The 24,903-nt window shown below is 36.2% G+C and overlaps 2 protein-coding genes across 6 annotated transcripts in view; one reads left to right on the top strand and one right to left on the bottom strand.

Annotated features, from left to right (window-relative positions):
- Positions 1 to 2,458, top strand: part of LOC128242142 (FMRFamide receptor-like) — a 74,430-nt gene extending 71,972 nt beyond the window's left edge. For both annotated transcript variants that reach the window (XM_052959203.1, XM_052959204.1), the window contains exon 2: positions 1,330 to 2,458. In XM_052959203.1, coding sequence (XP_052815163.1) covers positions 1,330 to 2,426 — 1,097 coding nt within the window. In that variant the 3' untranslated portion in view covers positions 2,427 to 2,458. The remainder of the gene's footprint in view (positions 1 to 1,329) is intronic.
- Positions 1 to 24,903, bottom strand: part of LOC128242140 (pregnancy zone protein-like) — a 364,302-nt gene that overhangs the window by 156,506 nt on the left and 182,893 nt on the right. The window lies entirely within an intron of this gene.

Consider the following 24,903-nt stretch of genomic DNA (forward strand, 5'->3'; position numbering starts at 1 on the left):
AGAATGTCGGAACATTGTGAGGAAACTGTTGAATGAAAATGTGTAAAAAATATTCTGGAAATTGAATTGCTGCCTGTTTGAAAGGGACACCAGATGGTTCCCAAATAAACAAATACAGTAAATGCACTATTGGCTCAAAACAAGACTAGATTTTGGCAATTTTCTTTTTTTCTTGCAGTTGTATCATCTGGTGTCTAGTCCATTTATTATAATAGGCTTATGATGTGCATTACAGCAGAAATTCAGTCACGAACAATTTAAGTCTATGATTTTCTTTGTCACTATGAAAGGTTTTTTTTTATTTAAAACATGCATTTGCGAAGCCTTTTAATATCTTCAGAATATGATTCAATATATGTTGCTCTTCCTTGCCATGCCTATTTAATTCACATATCCGTGTAACTTGTGGCAGACTATGGTTCATGTTTATATCTTAGTAGCGAAGACTCGATTGAAAGATCAAACAAAAATACAGAAGAAGACATTAATTAATCTATTTAAGTTTCAGGCTCATCAAGTTTAAATATCCAAGGGAATTCACAAATGACGATACATTGATAGTTGTTTAATGAGGTTTTGTCTCGTAGCGTTTTGTATCTCGTTTGTTGTTTGATTTGCCTTGATTCTTGTACTTTTCAATCGGAACACCTCGGCTATTTCCATCAAAAAACAATTTCCTCGAATGTATGCCGGTACATCAGTAGAAGTAGTTCGTAAATAATTAAGTAACAGTATTTATTAATTATAGTTTTTTTTAATGTGTATTGTGTATCACTACGTTCAAATTGATTGCCAGTGAAGTGTATTTTGACATTAAAGATTCGCAAGAGTAAAGTTATAATGTTTAACTGCTTAACTGAATTCACTACGCGATTTTCTTGCAGCGAAGTTAAATGTAAAGAATTCTGAAATTGTAAAACGTCCACATTCGTCCGAGGTTGTTTTCGATGGAAAATTGCTGAGGTGTTCCGATTGTTGTACTTTGATACTGGTAAAATTTTAGGCTACAAGGCTTGTTCCTGTAGTTATGATTGTTTTAATTGACCTAGTTAACATCTGCTTAGGTTTTAGCTTATGCGATGTTGAGCAGGGGCAGGCCCAGGATTAGACGTAAGAGGGGGCGCACGTACTTAACGCCGAGGGCCCCCTTATCCTGAGACCGAAACAATTAAGCTCAGGGACTGAACATTGTCTGGGCTGTATAATGACCATGCATTACAGGCTGTTCCACTGTTCAAATGGCATGCGTCATACCAATCGACCGTATATAAGCAAATGATGTGCGACCGTCTAATGTATATTAAAACAATGACAATTGTATATTTTCAGTTTCAAATATGGACTGTATGCAGTTTGACAACGCCACCGTTCTGACCGGAAATGAACGCCTTCTAGCGGAGACCAGCCAAATCATCTATGGATACGTGCTTCCGGTCGTCTGCTGCTCCGGAATATTAGGCAATCTCATGAACTTTGCTATTTTGACGAGAAGAAAATTAACCAAGTCTTTCAAACGTTTGGAAAAGGCTGCGAACTATTGTCTCATCGCGCTGGCAATCTCAGATTTATGTTTTTGTTTGTTCGCATTTCCAAACTCGTTTTTGCCAAGTAATGATTTATTCGAGGAGAAAGGATTCTTGTTCTATTACAGGATGTATTGTTCCGGGATACTCAATATATTTATTTTAACAAGCACGTGGCTTACTGTTACCATGTCCGTGGAGCGATATCTGGCAATTTGTCATCCTTTCAAGCAGACGTTCTATCTTACCATTAAGAAAACAAAGACTGTCATAGTATGCGTGTACATATTTTGCGTGATATTCAACATTCCCGTGTTTTGGAGATATGATGTTAAGATGGTCTCCTGTAATAATGGAACGGAGCTGTTTTATCAGCCTGTCCAAGTAATGCTGGGTCACAGTGAAATGTTTGAAAACATCTACAGAATTCTATGGGCAATAATTGGCAACTTTGCGCCGCTGATTCTCCTGATCGGCTTCAACATCTGCTTATGCCGAAAGATCCACAAATCTTTCAAGTTCCGCCAAAAGTTCCGAACCGAGGAACAGCAAGGTCAGAGTGACGCAGGACAGACGCTGACCATAACTCTAGTTGTGATTGTTGTAATGTTTTTAATCCTAGTCGCGCCTTCGGAGGTAGTGATGCACGTGGGACAAATCATGCATCGGGCTGACGATGCGACTTACAAGACAATTGAAATTGTATTGAACTTCATGCAATCTATAAACTTCTCTGTAAATTTCGTTTTATATTGCATAATAAGCCCGTACTTTCGACGGACACTTAAATATATCTTGTTCTGCAAGTGGTACTTCACTCGGAGAAAGAAGTTTTATCTTGAAGTATCAATGAAGAAAGTTACCTTCTCACATTACTCTCAAAGATCCAGCTCATGTCATTGATGAATATGTTTAACAGATGCTATATCCAGCTATCGTCGTAATAAATATTTGAAATACGATGTTTTCTGTTGCCTTGACTCTTCATACGAAGTTGTCCATATGTTAATGCGAACTTTTAACCCTCTCAATACAAACAGATTGATATGGACACATCTGCTCTTTAAACCATTGGGATATGAATAATTATGCCATATACACCAGGTCTTTGGTCCAGAAGCCGGTCTTAAAGCTGCACTCTAACAGATTGAACGCTTTGACTACTTATTTATTTTTTGTCTTGGAAGGAGCCAATGTTTATGTGAATGCATGGATACCAGTGATATAAGACTGCTGACAAAAAATCAAATCGCAGATTTTTATAGTTTAGTTAAATAATTGACGTTTTATGCATGTTTCTTAAACCGCTAGTAACGCTTTTAGCCCGTTAGTAACGCTTTTAGCCATAACATATCAATTTTTGACAGAAATATGAAAATCTGCGATCTGATCTTTTGACAGCAGTCTTACAACACTAGTTTGCAGATATTTACGCAAAAAATGGCTCATTCAAAGACAAAAATAGTTGCCAAAACAGTAAGTCTGTGAGAGTGCAGCTTTAAATTCTTATAAAACAAAAAAATATTTACCATCAACGACACAAAACTACAAACTCAAGTTTATTTGGAACATTAAACGCTAAGCTCTCCAAGTATATTTGAACCGGTCTTAAATTCTTATAAAAGAAATGTATATTTGCCATTGGCGACAAAAAAACAACAAACTCAAGTTCATTAGGAACAATAAACGTAAAGCTCTCCAAGTATATACGCGGAAACATTATTAATGTGTTGTAAAAAGGCGCTTATCAATTATACAAGGGTTCTTAATGTCAAAGAGGCTTCGACCATCCATTAAACCGGAATAAAAGTAACAAATGATCCTGAAATTTCTCCTGGAAATGGCGCCATAAAAGGACAAAATCCAATTTTCCTCATTCGCGTGTAAGCTACATAAACATCTTATATCATTTTTAGGAAGCTATTTAGTCATTTGAAAACGAAACCTAGACACATCTTAAACAATAGTCCGATTGTTTAGAGTTTTGTTTAAGTAAACAACGTGACTAAAATGGTCGTTGTTAACATTTTATTGTGAATTATTTGATGAAGAACTCACAAATTTAGATATTATCAAGAAGCAGAAGTCTCAAATTTTGTTAGAAATACAGCTGATCAAAAATGTAATTATGACATTCTACAGCATTTATGATTTGAAAGTTAACAACGATGGCGTTAACAATGTTGTTAACTTTAAAAGAAGTTTTGAACACTCGGCCTGCATCTAAATCCCAGAATTAAGACTCATTGTTTAGGTTTTGGACTACGACTCCGATATGCACATCGTTATCAAAAACTCGTTTTGTTTTTCTTGAACAAATAAGCCTTAAAATATGTTGTTGTTACCATACACAGCTATGCTCATTACAGTTGCTTCATAGTAGCATCTTTATTTAAGGACTGTCGCGTTTTTCTAGCGTTTATGCTGTATGAACGCAGTAAGGCACCGAGTAAATTTTATAAAGCTCGCTAGCGCTTCTTTTGGTCATTTGCTCGCTTGCCTAACTGCGTTCATACATCATAAACGCAAGACAAATGCGATCAATACTTATATTTACATATTTATTACGATTCAAAATGCGTACTAAGCAGTATCTTCTGAAATTGAGTATGTGTTCTTAAAGAAATATAACCGACAACTTTCGTTTGGGTAAAATACAAAGCTGTAACATCTTATATCACTGGTTAAATGACGTCGCGCTAACCCAATCGGATCGCAATATTGAAATAAATAATGACGTCATAACTCCTCGCGTGTATGCAATATGAAGGTCAAGTCCTATAAACAGTAAGGACTTTGCGAATGTAAATATATACAAAAAATGTGAGTCTTGAATCGAAAACTAATCAGACTCGGAGTGTACCCTGAACCATTTGCAGTATACTTCTAGACAACGATACTATAAAATAAACTGTGTGAAAAAAGTTTCATGCTTGTGCATTGTTGCATTTTCTGGTTTCTGTTTTTATTGCCAAAATGTAAATTCATACATACAATTATGAATGGCATAATACTATATGTATATCATGTAATACAAAGTGATATACCAAATCATATTAAAAGGAACAAATTTATTTTCTAAAAGCATGATTATATGTTTTATACAATAAACTGAGTTGAATGGAGTCGCGAATGAGTTTGGTTTGTGGTCAATAAGTCGGACTAGTGGGTTTCTTGCGGGTACTACAGTTTCTCCAACCCCATCAGACCACACCTCGCCTAAAATCGGGCCAACGAGAGTAATCATTATAATGTTGTAATAACTCGTTTCACAAACGTTGTCAAATAAAATTGTTTACACTAGTAGAAATGAGTCTGACCGGTCATCATAATGGCAAATTACACCAATAATAAAGTGACTACTTAGTGTTTGATGCCTTAAAACTAGGGATGCAAACGAATATTCGATCAAATGTTTGGTATTCGAATGTCAAAATCGGTATTCGAATATTCGGAAAAAAAATCAATGAAGAGAATAAAAAACTGTTTGCCTACAACACTGTTGTTGTTTATAAAGCGTGTTTGTCTTGTTTTTACAACGATTGGCCCCTAATGCCCTAGGTGTGAATGTGATGGCAATACAGTAAACACGCGTCATATGTCATTAAGGGACATATCTTCGGGTACTATCAAACGTCCCATTATTTTACAATACCTAGTTAGGAATCGGCTTAAACACCAATTTGTTGTCTTGGCTGCAAATTAATCTGTGCAACATAGCTCAAATCGCCGTGATGATGAAAATGTCATGTGCTACAGTAATGTTTCTACATATAATGTATATGTGCTTTAAACTGTATTCCATGTTTCGATACAATGTTCGTGCTTTGAAATGTAAATGTACAGTTTAGTGTTTAAGGATATATTTCCTCTATTGTTGTACAATAGATGAGTCAAATCCACTTTCGTTTTCGTTTTATTATTTTACAAGTTCCCGAGTTGGTTTGGGTTTTCCATATTTATACTTAGTCATTTTAGAGGTCAATCTCAGAACGAGGCTGCTTTTCCAACGGAAGACCCTACCCTCTATTGGCGCAAAACACTATTTGACTAGGAATCCATATAATTTCACTTTGTTTACAAATACAAAGGCAGCGGAATTGATATTATTCGATTTTGTTGTTCTTCTGTTTATAATGTATTGCCTTTTTCTTCATGAACGTGGAGAATTTTAAAGGCTCGTTTGGGGAAATCATGGTCGGCCGCGCGTACTGGCTACAAAGTGGGGTATAAATGCCTTGCGAATAATAATAATAGTAGTGCATCTTCAAAAATATGTATTTCGGTAATCGAATATTCGAATATTCGATTTAAAGAATTACCGAATATTCGAATATCAATTTTGCCATTCGTTTGCATCCCTATTTAAAACGTTTTTAAACACTCGTCGCAATGAATAAAATCATGGTTAAACAATATAAGACCATCAGCCAATATAAGACCATACTTTTCATCTGTGCACGTTTTGAATCTGAATGGTGTGTGACTTCCAAAGAGATGATGAACATGCTGAATCTACAAAACCTACTTTCAAAAATCAACAAATATATTTAGTGGTCTATAACCTTAAGATAAATCTTGCTGAATGGATTATGATATAAATAGAAATGATGAACATGCTGAATCTGCTAGATCTACTTCTTTTTAATTCGATTTAGTGGTCTATAACCGTTAGACAAACATTGAATGAAGTATTCCGACTATAAGACAAAACTATTAGATAGATTTAGCAAACATTATCAACCGTTATAGATACATTTAGAAATCTAATTGGTACAACTTCCGCACAAATGCAGGCACTTGAGATATGTAAATTGATATCAAAACGCTCTTAGCTTAATTACGTGATAAAATAACAAAACAAGAGAGCGGCGAACCGAACGCCAAATATCTTCTGATCTTGTCAAACCATCGTCGGTATCACGGACCTATAGGTCCGAGTCGGTATCTACGGTACTTTCTTCATTTACACCTAATACACAGTGACACCGTGTAAAATTGACTGCGAAATCGATTACTAGATGAAAACCCATGAGACAGGGGAGTCAACTCCTTTCTAATAAAATCGCATGCTAAAATTGAATACTATTTGATAACCCTATATTGTAAGTTGTTGTTATTGTGTTGGCATCTTGGACGGTGTTAGAATGACGGCAAACGTTCAACGCCGTGTATAACGATGACGTCGCCGACAACGCTGTCGACAGCGATCACAACAGCACCTGCAATAGCTATGACAAAACATCGACCAATTTGAAAAAAAATAGACGAGCTTTAAAACGAATTACGAAATAATTTTCCGGATAATTCTTGCTTTATATGAGGTGATTGTCTGTTATGTTCTAATAAATATGTAATTTAGATAAATGAAACGAGGAGATTATCAAATAATAGACCACTTTCCTAGGAAAGATACACAGATATCTTACGACCGCTCTGCAAAATGCAAGAAGCGTGCACATTCAAACTAGTTATTCGTAAAACTGAAGTGGATTGTCTTTTCTGTTCTAATAAATATGTTTTAAAGATAAACGGTTTGAGAATATTATCAAATTATGTACCACTTTCAATTTACAGATAGACATCTCCGAAAAGTAATGATATAAAACAAAGGAGACGTTCTTAAAGGCTTGGCTTATAAGTATCTTCGTCGATTGTGTAAGATAAGTTCACCACAACCTGAGCGTAGGGTGTTTTGCGAAAATTTCCCAGATTATTTCGAAATGGTGGACAAAACATCCCAAAGTTAGGTAAAAATCATTTACGTTTATAAATAATTGAATAATTTGTGGGGAATACTAACATACATTTTCGGGATCTTATGCCCAGGATGATTTGTTAAAATGATCTGAGATATTTCGTCCACCTAGTCAAAAATGACATGGGATGTTTCGTCCACCTTGTCAAAATGACATGGGATGTTTAGTCCACCTTGTCAAAATGATCTGGGATGATTTTTCCACCTTGTCAAAATGATATGGGATATTTCGTGCACCATGTCAAAAATGACATGGGATGTTTCGTCCACCTTGTCAAAATGATCTGGGATGATTTTTCCACCTTGTCAAAATGATCTGGAATGTTTCGTCCACCTAGTCAAAAATGACATGGGATGTTTCGTCTACCTTTTCAAAATGACTTGGGATGTTTCGTCTACCTAGTCAAAAATAACATGGGATGTTTTGTCCATAGGATGTTGTGTCCTGCTTCCGATTTTTAAAGGTCTGATCATACATTCTAGCAAACAATGCACGCGACAACTCTGCACTAACATTATTTTGGTATTAAGTGTAATCGAATACGTGAAATATGACAGCGATACAATGATAAACAGCTTCTGACTTAAAGCTACCCTGTCACAGACTGATCGGTTGAACAACTTTTTTTTATATTTTTGTCTAGGAATGAGCCAATGTTTGCGTTAATGTCTGAAAAACAGTTATACAAGACTGTTGACAAAATATCAGATCGCAATTTTCACATTTATGATCAAAAAATGATATGTATCTCTAAAAGCGTAATGAACGCTTTAAGAAGCATTGAGTATTTCGGCAGGCTTACAAATATTTGAGATCTGTTCAATTTTGCTTCATCTTATATGACTGAATGGAAGGATTCATACTTACATCAACTGAATCTGAGACAAAAACTATAATATATATATATAAAGGGGTAAAAACTGTTAATCTGTGAGAGTGCAGCTTTAAATACCTAAATCAATACCGCCATCTAATAATCTCACGTTGACGGAAAAGTAGATCAGTTCCGACATTGGTAATATTGTAGGAGTCTCTTACGACGTGGTGTCGATGTACGCCTTATTCGTAATCCCGTGCCACAAACTATGTGATTAATATATACATCGATTTAATCCGACAAGACCTATTTTTTCAGACATCTCTGTCTGCCACTCTATTAGAGATGACAAGTTATTTATCCGAGATAATGTATTTTCCATGGATTTTTGGCCTGAATATTACGTACTAGATACAGAGAGTTTCTTTCAATGTGGCAAATATTTGTATGCAGATTATAAATCCCGCTGAGGAACAATGTTGCCAAATTCTTCAAGAGAATTTGATGTAACTAATATAATTCGTAGAATGATACACATTCGTATGCTAAGAATAATGTCTTGCACTTGTTCATAAAGCTTGAAAAGTACCTCATATAATTGCTATACAGTCATACAAAAAGAACAATTATATCATTTAAAATGTCAATAAAGTCGAACCCGGTTGGCTCGAACTCCCAGGGACCTACGATAATAACTCGAGCCTCGGGAAATTCGAGCCAAGCGGGAATGCTTATCTTTAGTTAAAAGAAATCGGTCCTTTACATCAGCTTCGAGCCAATGAAGATTTCGAGCTAAGCGTGTTCGAGCCAACATGGTTTTATATTGAAAATAATGAGCGCGTTTATTTGGTATAGATACTGAAGCACAACGACTATTTCAAAACACCCTATTTGTTGTACACTGAATAGATGATTATATAAATATTAACCTCCCTTATGAGGAACATCAAATCTTGTCAACCAAAGGCCATACTGTCGACCGAGGCTTTTTCCGAGGTACATGTTCACGACTTTACATATATTACATATATCTTATTCGGAACAAACAATTATTCTTTTTATTACAAAGTTCGACTCAACCGGAACATCGAGATATCAGAGATACACATGGACTGTTAATGCCGAAGGGCGGAATGAAAAAAGAAAAACGCGGAAACTTGTATACGCACGAAACCCCAGTTTGGAAATGACGTCATTGATAATGTGCCCAAGCCTCTGCGCGCTGATTAATGACTTTTGTGAGAAAACTGGGTCAGATTTCAAAACTTAAAAAATATGAAATTGATATTTTCACAGTTTGAAATAGTGAAATATCATTTTTATTTCACCGATAAATCTCAATAAGCCACCGAAAAGCATTTAATTGAATAGTATCAATTACTAGTATCATAATTATATTTCTTTTCGAACAATGAACTAAAATGTTTTTTATAAAAGTACACAAAATAGTGGAAGGTTGTTTTTGATAAAATCTGCAATACAATAAAAACTTCAGGGTGTTTTTCAATCAGTCCGCCTGACTTAGTTATATAAAAGTCTACCACAGGACCCCGGCTAACACGATTACAGCCAATCAGGCTATGAAACAAAACAGGGGCCAAATTTGAGAAAAGCCAGACATGAAACCAGTTGTCCTAACCGTAATCTTCTCATATAATTGCACAGTTTTCAGACAGACTAACTTGGAACTTGGCAATAAAAAGAGATCCTAGCGTTAAAATCACATTACTTGACGTTTCAATGTGTTTTTGCAAAGGACAATTTCTTTTTAAAAACAGCACATTACTAACATTACGAATAATGTGTACTTAGCATAAAAGAAGGTATCCCCTTTTTCGTTTCCTTTATAGAAGTGCGTTGATATTTGTATTTCGATACTGGTTTGTAGAATTCGTATCATAACAAGAGCCGTACGCCGCTTTGACTTGGAATACAAAAAAAATCAGAATTTAATATAAGAGCTGCCACATACTGACCTTTCTCTTACGATAGTCAGAGCAAAAGAGGCCTGAATAACCATGTGCTTTGTAGGGCGCGCGCACTGCGGCCAATCGGAACAGTGTACTAAGTTACGTCATGTATTTGCTGGCGATATGGTTGTAGAGCACTATAAATTAAAGGGATAACTTGAAATAATACCAAGTTTGGTCTCTTTATGTCAAACCTAACTAAAATTATTTGATACATAAGGTCACTTTGATGCTGCCCTCCCACCAGCCCGCCCAAACAATGACGCAAGTCATTCATATAACTTGATTTCCCATTATTGAAATGTGGTTAAGAATTATATTATAAATATGCTTTTCAAAAGAAATAAATAAATAATAAAAAAAAACAGGGCCATTATTTGTATTTAGGGTTAAAATGGAGTTACGTTTCTTGTTGTAAGATGGTGGTAAATTTTTTGAAGTGTTTTGAATGAACTGTACAGAAGTGTTTTTTTATTAAAATCCAAACTTGCCCTTTACTTTTACTTGCCTAAAACTTTAACCAAAGTCAATCAGGGGCCATGGCTTGTATTAAGGATATGGAGTTATGTAACCTCATTGTGTGATGGTCCTGAACAATTGTGTGAAGTATTAAGTCAATTGAATGAAGGGTATAGAAGTTATTAATAAATATCCCAACCTGCCCTAAAACTTTAACCTAAGTTCCATAGTCAATCAGGGGACATAATTTGTATAAAAGAAAATATGGAGTTATCTAACCTCATTATGTGATGGCTCTGAGCAACTGTGTGAAGTGTAAAGTCAATTGAAAGAATGGTATTGGAGTTTTAAGTGAAAATCCCAACTTGACCTAAAACTTTAACCCGACGCCGACGCCGACGCTGGGGCGAGTAGTATAGCCCACCTATTCTTCGAATAGTCGAGTTAAAACCATACTTTACTGTCCATGGAGTTTGAAATTTTTAACCCTCAAGGACGTTGATATTTGTTTATTCGATACCTGTTTGTAAAATGCGTGACGTCACACATAAACTATACTTTACTGTCCATGGAGTTTGAATTTTTTAACCCTTAAGGACGTTGATATTTGTTTATTCGATGCATGTTTGTAAAATGCGTGACGTCACACATAAACTATACTTTACTGTCCATGGAGTTTGAATTTTTTAACCCTCAAGGACGTTGATATTTGTTTATTCGATGCTTGTTTGTAAAATGCGTGACGTCACACATAAACTATACTTTACTGTCCATGGAGTTTGAATTTTATAACCCTCAAGGACGTTGATATTTGTTTATTCGATACCTGTTTGTAAAATGCGTGACGTCACACATGAACTATACTTTACTGTCCATGGAGTTTGAATTTTTTAACCCTCAAGGACATTGATATTTGTTTATTCGATACCTGTTTGTAAAATGCGTGACGTCACACATGAACTATACTTTATTGTCCATGGAGTTTGAAATTTTTAACCCTCAAGGACGTTGATATTTGTTTATTCGATGCTTGTTTGTAAAATGCGTGACGTCACACATAAACTATACTTTACTGTCCATGGAGTTTGAATTTTTTAACCCTTAAGGACGTTGATATTTGTTTATTCGATGCATGTTTGTAAAATGCGTGACGTCACACATAAACTATACTTTACCGTCCATGGAGTTTGAATTTTTAAACCCTCAAGGACGTTGATATTTGTTTATTCGATGCTTGTTTGTAAAATGCGTGACGTCACACATAAACTATACTTTACTGTTCATGGAGTTGGAATTTTATAACCCTCAAGGACGTTGATATTTGTTTATTCGATACCTGTTTGTAAAATGCGTGACGGCACACATGAACTATACTTTACTGTCCATGGAGTTTGAAATTTTTAACCCTCAAGGACGTTGATATTTGTTTATTCGATGCTTGTTTGTAAAATGCGTGACGTCACACATGAACTATACTTTACTGTCCATGGAGTTTGAATTTTTTAACCCTCAAGGACGTTGATATTTGTTTATTCGATGCTTGTTTGTAAAATGCGTGACGTCACACATGAACTATACTTTACTGTCCATGGAGTTTGAATTTTTTAACCCTTAAGGACGTTGATATTTGTTTATTCGGTGCTTGTTTGTAAAATGCGTGACGTCACACATAAACTATACTTTACTGTCCATGGAGTTTGAATTTTTTAACCCTCAAGGACGTTGATATTTGTTTATTCGATGCATGTTTGTAAAATGCGTGACGTCACACATAAACTATACTTTATTGTCCATGGAGTTTGAATTTTTCCACCTATAGAAGTGCGTTGATATTTGTATTTCGATGCATGTTTGTACATGGACGGTCCTTATAATGTCATATGACCCTCAGTGGTGTGTAATATTTCTTATATTATACCGAATATTTGATATTACCATTCACTATTTTTTAAAGCGCTAAAGATGTGTTTCATTGTACAAAGCTAATAATCTTTACTGGCGACAAATTTTCGCCGTTGTGAAAATAACATGTCGCACTTACCAGTTGTATGACGTCAGCGGTCCATATTCCTTTTTTGCGAGGTCCTGACCGGCCAAAAATAAGATATGGACCGGTGACGTTATAAAACTGGATTTTTATCAAAATACAGTGATATACGGACCGAGCGACTTTATATATACAAAAAGGGACACATTTATGTAAGGTATAATGATGGCTGATATTTTATCAACTGTACACAAATCATAAGCTGTTTTTGTGTTGATCATTAATTCAAATGTGAATTGAGTTTAACATCATTATGCATTCAAATTAAAAAAAAAACAGTTTTTGGAGGCGTCAATATTTATTTATGCACCTTTAAGAGATGGATCAAAAGTCTGAGCGACTGAGTCTATGATCACTGACCTTTTATTGAATTAACACCATCTATGAAACATAGGCGTGCGGAGAAAAAGGATGATGCCTTATAAATCCAGCATAACAGGCCAGTAATCTGATTCATTTGTTATGAAAGGCGTAACATCATTTCGATTAAGGTCTTTAATCCTTATACATAGTTTTTATCAAAACAAATAGGACTAGCCTCAAAGCAACTTGAAATTAAGCCGAATATAGCACACTGTACTGAATTTGTCATTGATAAATATCCATATGGTTTCATATTATGGAATGGGAGCAAAAACGTTTTATGGGGACAACACTAAAGATGACAGATAAAACCTTTTACCGGGTATCCTTTCATAATGAACAACGTCACAGAGAGTATCTTGTGTCATAATGTAATTTTGTACTTCTAAATAGAGATGGAAACACTCGCAGACTAGAACAACGTCCGCACATCAGTGGAAATCGCACTCTCGAAAGAATTCGGTCAACATCCAAGCATGAAGCTATGGTACTAAGGTATTCTTGAAGTATATAGAACTCCGCGACTCGGATGTGCCGCCTGTCGGGAGCTTCCTTAGTTACTGTCTACTTTATGTCACAATGACCTTGACCTTTAACAAATACAAATGGTGCAATCTAATTTCCAATCAATGTGCATACCAAGTTTGATACCTCTAAATCAAGTCATTTAAAATGTATTTCTCGGAAACGCACGTGCTTGTAATAATAGTATATAAGGTAACCATGACATTGACCTTTGACCTATTAACCAAACAGCAATTGATCGGAAAACGAAAGTGGGCCGCCGCCGCCACTGACGACGATGCGGCCGACGACGACGCCGTTTCGATTAGAAAATTATGGCGAAAATCTAACGCGGCTTAGATTGCTCAGATACACCAGCAGACGTCCATACGATATTTTCATTAAAAGAAAGATAACGCCCAAAAACAAAATTAAGTTATGCCGGAAAAGTACCAATCTGAAGCCTTACGATTTTTTTTTGATACAGGGCCAAGAAGTGTTAATTAAACATCGAACATACATTACTATAACATTGGATTTTGATAATAAAATGGCTTGAAATAAAACACTCATTTACACCATAGCCGGCAAGAGGGATAGAAATTAACCCAGAAAATATGCGGCCATGATGTTTTCGGCGGACTTTCTAAGAATCACATCAGACTTCTCTTACAAATCTCATTCATTACGAGAGAGTCTTTGATATGGCCTCTCCAATCAACTCAGTATGTTATTAAATCAAGGGTGTCAAAAGGTTAATTAAATGTACATTGTACTTGCATTTGATTATTCTTGTCTGTCTATAGTTTTAAATGAACTAGGAAGTAAACAAATTGAACTGTATTGAGTGGCAGTCTCCACTAGCGGATCCAGGGGGGGGGGGGGCGCACCCGGCGCACGCCCCCCCCCTAAAATTCCCGGAGCTTACATGTTCTTTGGTATGGAAACAATAAAATATACTATATTTTCCTATTTTTTCTTCGCTCGCGTATCTTTATACAACATTGCCTTTTGAGATGTACTCGTACACAACACAGAGTGCACGCAATTTAAACGTTCCCGCCTTCCCTTACTGTAATAATTCGGCACTATATAAAAGTTACGCCCCCCCCCCAACCCAAAATCCTGGATCCGCCCCTGGTCTCTCATGCGGTTATAAATATGCCTTTACGGCTTAGAGCTCAATCCAACTTGCATTCGAAACTCCTCGTTTTTTCCCGTTAAGAACAACCTCGGATGTATATGGACGGTTTACGATGTAGAAATCTTAACATTTTTTACTACGCTGCAAGTAGATCGCGTAGTAATTTCAATTTAGCAGTTAAACTAAATGACTAACACTTGGGAGTCTTGATTATGTATGCAATATTTCACTTCATTGGCAATCAGTTTAAACGTAGATATACAACAATAATTTTAATTACTAATATTATTAAAAAAATACGAACTTCTACTGATGTACCGGCATACATCCGACGGTGTTTTCGGGGGGAATGGCTGAGGAATTAAGAATGTCAAACTCGAGTAAAACTGGTCTCACTGAAAGGCAACCAAAAAAAGCTGCGACCAACTGTATAAACAACTGGTATGATTGAATTTGACAACTAGTTTTACGACTGGTAGCAGAGTGGTGTGCGACCACAGTTCGTAATATCGAAGGTTTATGACGGACGTTGGTCGAACGCTTGCGCATTTGTCAGCAACTAGTCGACGATTTATCCGCGATATGCTAGTATCTAGTATATGGGTTTACATAAAACACTCATTTGAACCACAGCCATCACGTGGGAAAGAAATAAACACAGTCATTGCTGTGGCCTCTCAAATCGAATAAAACGGTATCTAACGAAGAGAGTCCACAGGCTAATTGAGTGTACATGTCCTCGTATTTGATTATTCTTGTTTGTACAGAGTTTAAATGAAATAGGAAGTTAACAAACTGAGCTGCTTTGAGTGACATGTTCTATATAAATGCGGTTGAATATACGCCATTTCAGCGCAGAGCTCAGCAATAACAACTAGGAGCTGATGTTCGTACGGCGCACGGAAATCTATTTAATACCAACCGCCTATCTATGGTATATGCGTATGCGGGTACTGTAAGATGTTGATTTCAGAATAAATACATCAATAATAGCATGCTAATAACTCAATTTTGACGAAACAATAATAATATGGGCCCAAAATACCTTTTTACGATGCGACATAGACATTGTTAGTTTATCAAATAACTAACGGATGACACAGTTTGGACCGATTCCCTTTTCGTATAAATTTTCAATTAATAATACTTGAAGGTGCATCGAGCAGTCATCAGACACTATATCGCTATATTCATATTCAAGTGTATTATCAAAGACGTATGAAACCATCAAAGGAAACCGCTCGCATTTCATTTCTTTCGGGTCATACTATTTTCTTCTCTAACTCCAAAGACAAATACCATCAAGGGAAAGCAGTCATGTTTCATTTCTTCCAAGACATATACGTAGTATCTCTACCGTCGAAGACAAATACCATCAAGGGAAAGCAGTAACGGTTCATTTCTTCCAATAAATATACTTAGCTTCTCTACCTTCGAAGCCGAATATCATCAAGAGGGAAACACTCGCATTTCAATTGTTCAAATATATCTTCAATGTTTCTCTAAATTCGAACCCATACCATCAAGTGGAAACAGTCACATTTCAATTCTTCCAAGTCATATATTTAGTTTCTCTAAATTCGAAGCCATATACTATCAAGGGGAAACAATCACATTTCAATTCTTCCAAGTCATATATTTAGTTTCTCTATCTTCGAAGCAATTACTATCAAGGGGAAACAATCACATTTCAATTCTTCCAAGTCATATATTTAGTTTCTCTAAATTCGAAGCCATATACTATCAAGGGGAAACAATCACATTTCAATTCTTCCAAGTCATATATTTAGTTTCTATTACTTCGAAGCCAATTACTATTAAGGGCAAACGATCACATTTCAATTCTTTCAAATTATTTAGTTTCTCTATCTCCAAAGCCCATTACTATCAAGGGGAAACAATCACATTTCATTTCTTCTAAATCTCCAACTGCGTAGCCAAATACCATCCCCTTAATGATAAACAGCCGCATTTAAATTCTTCGAAGACATAAAATAAGCCTCTCTATATTAAATATAATATAAATTCAATCAAGGGGAAACACTCGCGTTTCATTTTTTCCAAGACATACGACGTAAAATGTCGTTCTCTAACGTCCATGATAAATACAATCAAGGGGAAACAACACTTGCGTTTCATTTATTCAAATTCTCTGACTTCAAGGACAAATATGATCAAGGGGAAATACTCGCATATCATTTCTTCCAATATATGTTTCTTGGTAATCGAACTTCGAAGCCAAATACCAATATTGCAAGGGGAACATATCAGAATAATGATACTGAAGACAAACGAACGCTTCGATGAATATATAAAGGATATAGGGAGCAATGGTTTAAAGTGGGGACAACGGGACTCAAATACTCATTCTGTCACCTTAGTGCAAGAACTCGATATCTGTTCCTATTTCTATATGCAGTTATTGAGTTATTGCCCTTGCGTGACGATTAAAATCTGCATTTGAGGACTTCAAGTGATTTAAAGTCAAGTGGTGTGAACTTTAAATTCCAATTTCGTACCAAAAATCCATTTAAAACATCGTTACTTACTTACCTTTCACCAAAAGCATGACATATGCACCTACCTGAAACGACACAAAATAAAACAAATGTAAAGAAATATTTAAAGTATGTTCTAAGTGATATATGTAAAGGTTTAGACAATTTAGTTGTTTCCGCTAATCGGTTTCTTCGTTGATTTTTCTCATGTGGCTTTTAAAACTAAGTATTTGTGAGAATGCACGTTTCCATGCAGAAAACTTCTGAGCTTGCACAATTCAGACATTATTTTCCAACTTTCCGTCTTTAGTGTCGTCCTAAAGATGTTCGTGTCCGTTTTATATGTACGGAAATTAACGAAGGTAAAATTGCGCTGTCAAAGTCTACTATATCAAGGTTATCATGTCCGCTCAAAATCGTCTGCACCAACAAGCTTTGATGCTTATTTCTTTCAAATCAATTGTGACGAAAGTTGAAGCTTTAAGGATCACTCTCGAGTCCGTTTCATGGGTATAAATCAGTACTGGTGTCCACTTTAAGAGGCCGTGAGAAAATACCCCTGATACCCACAACATATTGGGTAAGAGGCGGACACCTTTATCAATAACATCCAAATTGGGGAAGATTGTTTACAATGAATCCGACGCGTAATTCAATGTTGGAACAGTGCTAGCAAAGGCCTAAGGTATGGGCCACTATCTATATCTACAGGCCTTCCAGCAGCCACTAACAAAAAAGTAGGAAAAAAGTAGGAGGTTTTCTGACAGAAAAGAAGGCAATAGTAGGATTTTTTTTTACAAAAAAGTAGGAAAAGTAGAAATATTTTTGGTTAAATATGTAATTATTCATAGCTATAAACTTACTTAGAGGAGATGTTTTTAATGCAAAATCATACCATTCTATATGCCACATTGAATATTTTAGTGAATGATGCTTGGTCGGTTTCTGTTGCTGAACTGTGTGGGTGAAAAGATGATGCACGTCAAAGTGGAACATGTTGCCACACCTTTCAACAACAGAAACCAGCCAGTTTGACATCTTTTGTTCATTTTCTGCAAATAAAACTAGCACAAAGATCAAACTTTAATATTTTTGCAGTCTTTATTTTCAAAAAAGTAGGAATAGTAGGAGTTTTTTTAGAAAAAAGTAGGAAGCTGTTAAAAAAGTAGGAAAAAGTAGGAAGCTGTTAAAAAAGTAGGAAAAAGTAGGAACGCTGGAAGACATGTATCTAGGGATAGTGGCTTGCATTTCGTGTCCGTTTCATTATGCATACGTCTGCTGACGTCTTTAATGCGACAAATCTTCCTCACATGTTGACAATTAGCCGATTCTGAGTTGGAAACATGCCGTTTAACACCAAACACACGATAACTGGTCAATGGGGTTAGCCTTGAATGACCCTCGTGTTTAAATTTACATCCATTTGGTTTATATATTAAACATATCGAAACAGAAAGAACAAATCGTTCAACCTGTGATTTCGAACACACACCATTCTTATGCCCCCAAAGGTGGGTATACTAAAATCGAACCGCCCGTCCGTTCGTGCGTCCAACATTAAGTGAAAAGGACTAAAATCTGAATAATAAGTCGTGATAACAACCTCTATGATAATAGATCGGTATTTGAATTAGTTCCCTTTTACAAGACATCACCCGGCAAACTGTTAACCGCTGAAATATTCAATAATAAAATGAAATCTTAGAACGAACTTTGTGGAAATGTGCACAAAATGTTTGTTTCAAAGATAAAACAAAATCTACAAGAGCTTTATTGTGAACTCGTATTTAATAATGTGACAGCCAATATTTTAGCTAATGTACCGAAAAGCGTTAGAAATGCTAATGAAAATTTTGAGTTTGAAAGTGCAATTTCGTTCATGTGATAACAGGCCGGATACAATTGTTGTGTTATACATTGGAGTACGGATATAAATCAATACATAATTTGTCAATTTAAATGTGACATTTTATTTCCAGCTTCCTTGTAGGCAGACGACCTAAAGTGTGTACCTTTAAAGTTGCACTCTCACAGATTAAACCTTTTGACAAGTTTGTTTTTGTCTTGAATGAGCCAATTTATGCGAACATGCATGGAGACCAGTCGTATAAAACTGCTTACAAAAATAGATCGCAGAGTTTTATTTTTGAGTTTAAAAAATGACGTTTTATGCATTTTTCTTAAACCGTTAGTAACGCTTTAATCTATAAATCGAACGGAAATATGACAATCTGCGATCAGGTCTTTTCTCAGCAGTCTTATATAACTGGTTATCAGATATTTACGCAAAAATAAGCTCATTCCAAGACAAAAAACAACAACAAAAAACCAAGGAAATCTGTGAGAGTGCAGGTTTGAAGCTAGTGGCGTCAACTAAAGATATACTTGTTTCATGAACAACAGACTAAAATGCCTCAGATATGCACTAATTATTATTGTTATTGTGAATATGCGCTTTCTTAGTACTGGAACATATGTTTTTTATTTACACAGTCATAACAAACTAATATTGTTAAAGGCAAAACAATATTAATATTATTCGGTGGATTTATTTATAAGAAACTAATAGAGAACGTATTTCAAGAAGTAAAAGAATACCACAGTAATTCCTAAAAGGAAATCAAAAGTATAATAAATTAGTTACTGTTTTGAGGAAGAACATTATAGCAGAAACGAAATATTGAATGAATTATCCTCGTCACGTTCATCCCAAATTGTACCACAAAAATGAGGGTAAACTATATTGGAAATATTTAGGCATCAACAAGATAATTCCAAACATGTGTAAAAGCAGATTTTGAAGAAAGAATATACACATGTCGATTATTTACTATAATCACTTTAGCCCGCATGTTCCTGAAATTCATTAATCATGCTAACCGCAGTTTTGAATGTCAAAACAAAATAAGTATACTGACAAAACAATGGTATAGCTTTCTTTCAAAAGATGATTTCACCCGATCGAACATTACCAACCTTATCAGCCACGTTCACATAATAAACGTTTCCATTGTATCCCCTCTACCGACTACTTCCTACTGTCTAACAGATTTACCGAATGGGTCTTACAGGATGGCAGGAGCAAATAAGCTCAAAACTCCTACTATCTAACAGGTGTTCATCGAATGGGTCTCACATGATGGCGGGGGCAAACAACCTCAAAATTCCTACTATCGAACAGGTGGTCATCGAATTGGTCTCACATGATTGCGGGGGCAAACAACCTCAAAACTCCTACTATCTAACAGGTGTTCATCGAATGGGTCTCACATGATGGCGGGGGCAAACAACCTCAAAATTCCTACTATCGAACAGGTGGTCATCGAATTGGTCTCACATGATGGCGGGGGCAAACAACCTCAACCCTCCTACTATCTAACAGGTGTTCATCGAATGGGTCTCACATGATGGCGGGGGCAAACAAACTCAACACTTCTACTATCTAACAGGTGTTCATCGAATGGGTCTCACATGATGAAGGGGGCAAACAACTTCAACACTATTACTATCTAAAAGGTGTTCATCGAATGGGTCTCACACGATGAAGGGGGCAAACAAAATCAACACTACTACTATCTAACAGGTGTTCATAGAATGGGTCTCACATGATAAAGGGGGGGCAAACAAACTCAACACTACTACTATCTAACAGGTGTTCATCGAATGGGTCTCACATGATGGCGGGGGCAAATAAACTCAACACTACTACTATCTCACAGGTGTTCATCGAATGGGTCTCACATGATGGCGGGGGCAAACAACCCCAACACGACTACTATCTTACAGGTGTTCATCGAATGGGTCTCACATGATGGCGGGGGCAAACAACCTCAAAATTCCTACTATCGAACAGGTGTTCATCGAATTGGTCTCACATGATGGCGGGGGCAAACAACCTCAAAACTCCTACTATCTAACAGGTGTTCATCGAATGGGTCTCACACGATGGCGGGGGCAAACAAACTCAACACTCCTACTATCTTACAGGTGTTCATCGAATGGGTCTCACATGATGGCGGGACAAACAAACTCACCACTACTACTATCTAACAGGTGTTCATCGAATGGGTCTCACACGATGAAGGGGGCAAACACACTCAACACTACTACTATCTGACAGGTCACATGATGGCGGGGGCAAACAACCTCAAACTCCTACTATCTAACAGGCGTTCGCCGAATAGGTCTCACATGATGGCGGGGCAAACAACCTCAAAACTCCTTCTATCTTACTAGCGTTCGCCGAATGGGTCTCATATGATGGCGGGGGCAAACAAACTCAACACTCCTACTATCTAACAGGTGTTCATCGAATGGGTCTCACACGATGGCGGGGGCAAACAACCTCAACATTACTACTATCTTACAACTGTTCATCGAATGGGTCTCACATGATGGCGGGGGCAAACAAACTCAACACTACTACTATCTAACAAGTGTTCATCGAATGGGTCTCACACGATGAAGGGGGCAACCAAACTCAACACTACTACTATCTAACAGGTGTTCATCGAATGGGTCTCACATGATGGCGGGGGCAAACAACCTCAAAACTCCTACTATCTAACAGGCGTTCGCCGAATAGGTCTCACATGATGGCGGGGCAAACAACCTCAAAACTCCTACTATCTTACAGGCGTTCGCCGAATGGGTCTCACATGATGGCGGGGCCAAACAAGCGCAACACCCTTACTGTCTAGCAGGTGTTCACAGAATTGGTCTAACTCGATGGCGGGGCTAAACAAGCGCAACACCCTTACTGTCTAGCAGGTGTTCACAGAATTGGTCTATAGAAGTGGTATACACACTCTGAAGTTGAGAATAATAGCATTCGTATCATTATTGCATCTCCAGAACACAAACAAAATTTGTACCGATTTTGCAAGTCCAGAGAACAATAAAACATTTGTATCAATATTGCAAATCCAGACTACAACATTGACATGTATCAATATTGAAAGTCCAGAAAAATACGACTAATATCGAGTTTGCAAGTGCATGATGATATTTCTACAAATACTTCTATAATATTAAAAAGAAGGATGTCCGTATCTCATTTTCAGAGTCATATATACAATCTTGATCTTTCTTATAAAGTATTTAAATGTGAACTGCTTATTCTAATGGTACTCATTTATGTCGGAATACCTCTAGTAGAACGAAAACAGAGCTTAACAAGTTCTAATTTAAGTTAAAGGTCACATTGCTTTCTCAATTATAACACATTTACTGGACTTGTTATCGAGTAAAACTCCGTAGGGTCGTCTCTAACGTTCCACTCAGTCAAACAGTTTGACATTTAACCGTCCTAACCAGATGTCCTCTGTCTGCTCTCGACATTCTAATTCCTCCTTATCGCTTTTACGTCAACGAATATTATCATGACTGAATTATAGCGAAATAAAATCCTCCGAGGGGTTGTGATACTTTGTCCAGCAATAAGTGAATTTAACCTGGCACCATTCGCAAATCCGATGTATACCAACAACAGGCGAATTGACCATGCAGGATTCGCAAATCCGGTATATTAAAGCAAAAACAGGCGAATTGATCATGCAGGATTCGCAAATCCGGTGTATAGCAGCAACTGGCGAATTTAACATGGCACCATTCGCAAATCGGTTGTAAAGCAAGCATTCAATGACAATGTGATGTATTATTCACGATGGTTACGAATGCTGTAAACATTTAATGAGCATGCTAATTAATGTTATGTTATCTTATTCACATTGGGGCCGTTTGAATAAAGATTTTAGTCGATTTTAGTCGTAAACTGAAGTTATCTCGGTGCCGTAGTGTCAGTATTGTGCTCCATATTTTCGCCAACAGTCAAAATGAACATAAATTGACGAAAAAAAAATGCCATTTGTGACGTTTTTGCAGACGTTTGATAATTAAAGTTACGACATAAATTCTTTATTGAAACGCACCCTTAGGACCAACCAATCAACGAACGGGTCGTATGATTGCTTTTTTTGAATTGATATTTATTTGAAATTACATTATCTGCATCGAACATTAGAGCTTTATGGTCAGTTCAGGCAAAGTTTATTTGATTGAGCAAGTAAAAATCACAATGTAATTTAAGACCGATAGTATTTTAGTAAAATTCTTGTTCGTCTGATCGCTGATAAGATTGCTCCGTGATATGTCATTTCGGGCAAATGAAATAGAAAATCACTCATTAACATATTTCTTTCTATGAACGCCCCCCCACCCCCCACCTTGAAATCAATCTGCCACCCTAAACAATATCTAATAAGGTTAAGGTGACTTTATTGTTTGTAGTTTCAAATGTCGTTTACATATTTCCGTACAGCTTGTAAAGGTTGAAACATTCATCGATAGAACAGATAATGAATGTCCAAAACACACGATCACTAGCATAATACTGTTTAAATATTTCGTCTAGTTAAATAAGGCTAACCGGTTTAACTGATTGGTCAAGGTTTATGAAACAATTGTTTATAATCAATTAAATTGCTTTATGTGTACACTAGCCAAAACGAACTTGTGTATAGCTCGTCCAGTTCTACACAACAGCCTGCTGCTGACAAATATAGAGTGCAAATAGGACACATAAGGCATTTGCCGATATGGCTTGTTGGCGTGCAAATGTGGCGTTAACACGCCCTCACGCCATAACGGATTGGCAAAAAAATAAGCAGCATCATTTTCGAAACAGTGTGCTAAATATTACACAAGATTCAGATGGGATTCGGAAGTACATTTAGAACAACAGGAAACTATTGCTGTATTAGCAATTTGTCATACAGCTTAACAAATGGAGATGTTTTCGTGCAATGATTTTATTTATATATGTATTGGCACGTACAATACTCAGATTCATGCGATCGTCGATAACTCATTATGGCACATTGTACATTATTCCGATTGCATCCTTTAACTGAAATCGGTCATTGGTAGTTTGTTGGCTTCACATCGAACCTATTTGCACGAACACAGACGCTTGACCAAGTATTCTCCAATGCATATTAGCGTTTATTTATCATTTATTTGGTAATAAATATTCATAGCTATTCATCTTGTCTTCAGCAATAAATACTTAGTGTCTAGCGATAAACTTGGTAATTGCAGACAGGCTGTAATGCACATGACATAAAATAACAGTTAAATATGTCTGTTTACATCACATAAAAGTTTGATTTACCAAATCTCGATTCATATGATTTTGTTTCACTATACTTGTTCAATCCTTGAACACAAATAATTAATAATTCCTCTTTATTAATTCGGTGTATGCATTTTTGTAGTATTCTGTTAATTGTTTCTAAATAACAGAAAACCCGACCAAATCATTTATACTTACTGATCGATTTTGTTTTAAATTCTACGAAAAATCAATCGACTTTTACTGTTTTAAAAAATAAGATTAATCGATCGATTGAATCAGTTTTAAATGCTACGGCCAAACTTCGATTTTTACTGCATTAAATACCACGGTTTTTCAACCGATTTGAGCTGTTTTAAATGCTAATGTGAAATGATTTTTAACGGTTCTTAATACTACGGCTGATCGATTACGTTTTGGATTGCACTGCTCTCCATATACATTTCATTTGTTTAAACCTCTATACTGAAAAGGACTTCACAGTCATTAAGATTATGAGACATTGATTATTGATATATTGACTTTGAGGGAATATTTTTTTTCACTATATCAAACGTTTAAAGTTCCCCCCTTTTGTTTTCTATGACTGTATTGATATTTCTACTACCCATTTCGTTAACAAATACCATTGACACATTTAACTTTTTTCAAAATGTTTCTAATAAATGTAGGCTACCAATACTGAGT

The sequence above is a fragment of the Mya arenaria genome, chromosome 8 (genome assembly GCF_026914265.1).
Source record: "Mya arenaria isolate MELC-2E11 chromosome 8, ASM2691426v1".
NCBI classification, from domain to species: Eukaryota; Metazoa; Mollusca; class Bivalvia; order Myida; family Myidae; genus Mya; species Mya arenaria.